At 41.6% G+C, this 3,909-nt stretch overlaps 1 protein-coding gene across 1 annotated transcript in view; it reads right to left on the bottom strand.

Moving 5' to 3' along the window:
- Nucleotides 1–647: 647 nt before the first annotated feature.
- LOC140322561 (putative olfactory receptor 2B8) overlaps nucleotides 648–3,909 on the bottom strand; it is a 7,346-nt gene continuing 4,084 nt past the window's right edge. Inside the window, exon 2 of the mRNA XM_072399113.1 lies at nucleotides 648–860. Within this exon, the coding sequence (XP_072255214.1) occupies nucleotides 648–860 (213 nt within the window). The remainder of the gene's footprint in view (nucleotides 861–3,909) is intronic.

Here is a 3,909-nt window from a genome sequence, read left to right as displayed (position 1 = left end):
GGGTTATGCCATTGTGACGCCACTGTACGTGACGTCATGATGGCATGAATAACCCTGGCCACTCTCCAATCGCAGATCAGAGCCTGCGATGAGAGAGTGGGCGTGTTGTTTCACCTACTTCCCCGAGCCCGGGATTTGTACAGGGAACATGGTCCACAGCTCTGGCCGGTGTCGCCCCCCGGCAGGGTCCTTCTCCTGACCCCGCTCGGGGGGGGCACTCCTGCGCCCCGCTCGGAGCCACTGAAATAGACGGAGAAATCAACGCGTAAAAAAGCCTAAGGGGCTGTATATGGAGCAGGGGCCGTAGTTTGCCCATGCTTGATCTAGGTCATAATAACACACCAATTTTGTCATATAATATTTTGACATATATTCTCTGAAGATACATTTTAAAGTTTACCCTTGATTGGTAAAGTGGAACCAAATTTTTTTCTGATTCAGGCAAGTGAGTAATACAAAAAGGGACAGGCTGATATTAGGCATCTCATTTCACCCCATGATGTTACTTTTTTACCCCTTCCAACTACCCGGCCAGCAGTTGGAAATTGGCTAAAACACAAAGACTTAAAGAAAACAATAAAAATCTCGGTACCACAGAAACATTGTCAAAAAAGTAATTGTCTAAAATACACCAGCACTTTCAGTTGCTATTTACATTCTGACACATGCTTTTTTTCTGTAAGCTCCAACAACACCCCTTTAACATCTTTGTTCCTCAAGGTGTAGATAAACGGATTTAGCATTGGAGTCACAACACTGTAGAACAAGGTGGCCATTTTATCCTGGTTGGCCACATGAGTGTCCCCTGGTCTCATGTACATAAAAATGATTGCACCATAGAATAAAGTGACTACAATAATGTGTAAAGCACAAGTGGAGAAAACCTTTTTCCAGCCCATTGATGTGCTGATCCTAAGTATACTGGAGATAATTTAACCATATGTAATTAGAATAGGAAAGAATGGGTCAGTAACCACAAACATAGCACACAAGAAAATAATGGTCTTGTTAAGAGAAGCACCTATGCAGGAGAGCTCTACTACAGATGGTATCCCACAGAAAAAATGGTGTATGGAGGTGAGGGCTTACTCTGCTGACAAAAATAAAAAGGACATTACCCATAAGTGAAGTAAAATAACTAAAAAGAAATACTAAAAATAGGACAGTCTGCATATCCATGCATTTGGTCAGTCCAAAAAGAATGAATTTGCCAACTTTTGTGTAGTTGCATGTATTTATGCCCATAAGTCTGGAAAAACAATTTTGTATTCAAAATTTTTATATATATAAACATGTTTTTTTAAAACGTGTTTTTTATGCTTCTTGACCCTTTTATCCTTCTCTGATCATGCCAATCCAAAAAAGTTTTGTTAAAGAGCTTCTTACAAAAATAATAACAATGTAAGAGCACAAGGATAGGCTTTCTTTGCTCCCATGTTTTTGGTGTCATTCAGTTCACTTTCATTGCCAAAATAGAATTCAGTGAGAAACCTCTCCTGCTACCAAAAATACAATCCTCTGAGAATCACTTTGAAGGTCAGGTTGCCTTATTTTCATCACTAACAATTGACTGTGATAATATACAATTTAGATTTAGTTTAATAAAACTGATAATTTGTAATAATTCAAAACTCCTGTAGTTTAATGGAAGAATTTAGACAAAGCAAATTCATACCTTGATGCAAAAATTAAAACGTCAATGTCAACATACTATATGCTAAGGCAATGGCTTTAAAATATTTCTTTTAAATTTCTAAATACAGACGATCTGGGTTACAGTCCCACTTGGTAGGAGAAGGTACTATTTTTTCCCTTCCCACACAAATATATTTTATCCAGGTGAAGCCCTAGCCCTGCTCTAAAACAAACATCTGTAATTTATTTTATTAAAAATCAAAAGTACACAATGATAAAATAAAGTGAAAAACCAAAAAAAAAAAAAAACTATCCTTAATGCAACCCCCCAGAACAACATAATACAACTTTCCAAACATTATAATATACTGTATGGTGTACATGACATACCTGAAGTTATCTTATTGTAAAACCTCTGTAGGTCTAACACATATAGAAATGTTAATATTAAAAAATAGAAATACTCCATTCTATAAGCTATGTCTCTTGTGTGGGCCATGTTATTTTCAAGGATGCCCTCAAGTCTCGAGTCTAGACACTTCTATGTCAGCAATGGCTGACATAGAATTTGTAATTCTATTGTAAATATAAAAAAGTATCACTGCTGATAAAGTTAATCTTCAGGCAAAACCCTTTTTTGGAAAAGCATGGAGAAAATGTATAACTTTCCCAGGTTTTATTTATCCCCGTTTTGGTGATTTCTGCTCAGGGTCAACTTTATACTTTCTGCCGCCCCTAAGGAAGAGGATCATGATCAGGAAGATTTATACTTCTGCAGCAGTTCCCTTCTACCAGGCCAACAGTCTTGTGACCCTCTTCTCTTACAGCAGAGGTAGGCAAACTATGGCCTTTAGGCCCGATATGGCCTAGCCAGTATTCCAGTCCCGCCTAATGCCCCCCTAGTTATTTATTGTTGGATCCAGCCTAATTGAATTGTCGTGGTATTGCGAGTTCCTGCAATATCATCAATATCATTGAGTTCCTGCACAGTTACCCCAATTACTATGCCTAAAGAGCAGAAGCAACGCGCAGCTACCAGTCTCTGGAAGGCTGACCTCGAATATCATGTCTTCAACCTGTAAGGACAGGATCTATGTTGGTGTTTCCCAGACTCCAATTCCCCAATCTATGCTGCAGTCTTCGCCTATAGCAGCCCCAGCTCAGCCACAGGAGACTGGTTGTGTCTCCCAGTACTCGGTTGCCCCCAGGACTTGGTGCGCAAAGCCACCAAGTCCTGGGGGCAACCGAGTACTGGGCCACGAATGCGGAGTAAGAAGACAGTAATCCAAAAAACTAGCCAAGGTCAGAAACACAGGAAATCAGTCCATCCAGCGCAGCACAAGGGGTGAGGCAAAAACAGGGTCACAAGCAAAGGTCAGTCCAGGCAGAGTTCAAATGGGTAATCAGAAAACAAGAGTAGGTCAGTAACAGGGAAACTCACAAAACACTCCAACACAGTTCAGCCCAGCAGACGCTATAACAGTACCCTAAGACTGGGAGCAGAGCGGCTAGAAAGCCCCAGCAGCCAATGACAGCCTGGGATTACCAGGAACTACTCAGCAATCAGCTGCACACAGCTCAGTTCACTTCATCTGTGCAATCTCAGTGCAGAGGATGCTGAGGAAAACATCAGCCACAGGGATGCTGCAACCTACAGGGTACTGATCCTGCAACCCCAGTACTACCGTGAGCACAGCCGCCGGAGGGAATAGGCTGCGTGCGCCCTCCTGCGATGAGGTCACCTGGGTACCAGAAAGTGCCTCCTAACACAACCCCAAATCGACTGACGAATTATTCTTCGTCTTAAGCAGCAAGAAAGCCCTGTATTTAGTGTGCAACGACACCAACAGCACTTCCATGCGGTTGGATCTTAAGGGGCATTTTGATGCCAAGCAAGTGCACACGTACTGATACTACACCGTAGATGAGCGGAAGACTGAGTCTGCTCGCTTGCAGTCACAGTTGGAAAAATGTGCCTTCTGGACCTCCTGAAATGGCCAAGTAGTCCAAAAACTTTGCCGACCCCTGTCTTACAGGTTGGATCAAGCGTGCCTTTAGGGTTGGACAAACTGTGCAATCGCCCAGGGCCTCTACCTTCTTCAAGATTCCAAAATATATAATAGCAGGGATTAAGAACAGTTCTGTGCATTTGGGATCCCCACTTTATGTTACCCATTTAAGAGAGATCTCAGAGCTTGCCCTTGCAATGCCTTCTAATATTCTAATACATTTCCAATATTTTTTTTCTTTGTTGTTTCACATTATTAGCACTTT

This window comes from Pyxicephalus adspersus, chromosome 2, assembly GCF_032062135.1.
Source record: "Pyxicephalus adspersus chromosome 2, UCB_Pads_2.0, whole genome shotgun sequence".
Lineage (NCBI taxonomy): Eukaryota > Metazoa > Chordata > Amphibia > Anura > Pyxicephalidae > Pyxicephalus > Pyxicephalus adspersus.
Note: the sequence above shows the minus strand (reverse complement) of the source record. Positions and strands in the feature narration are given on the sequence as shown.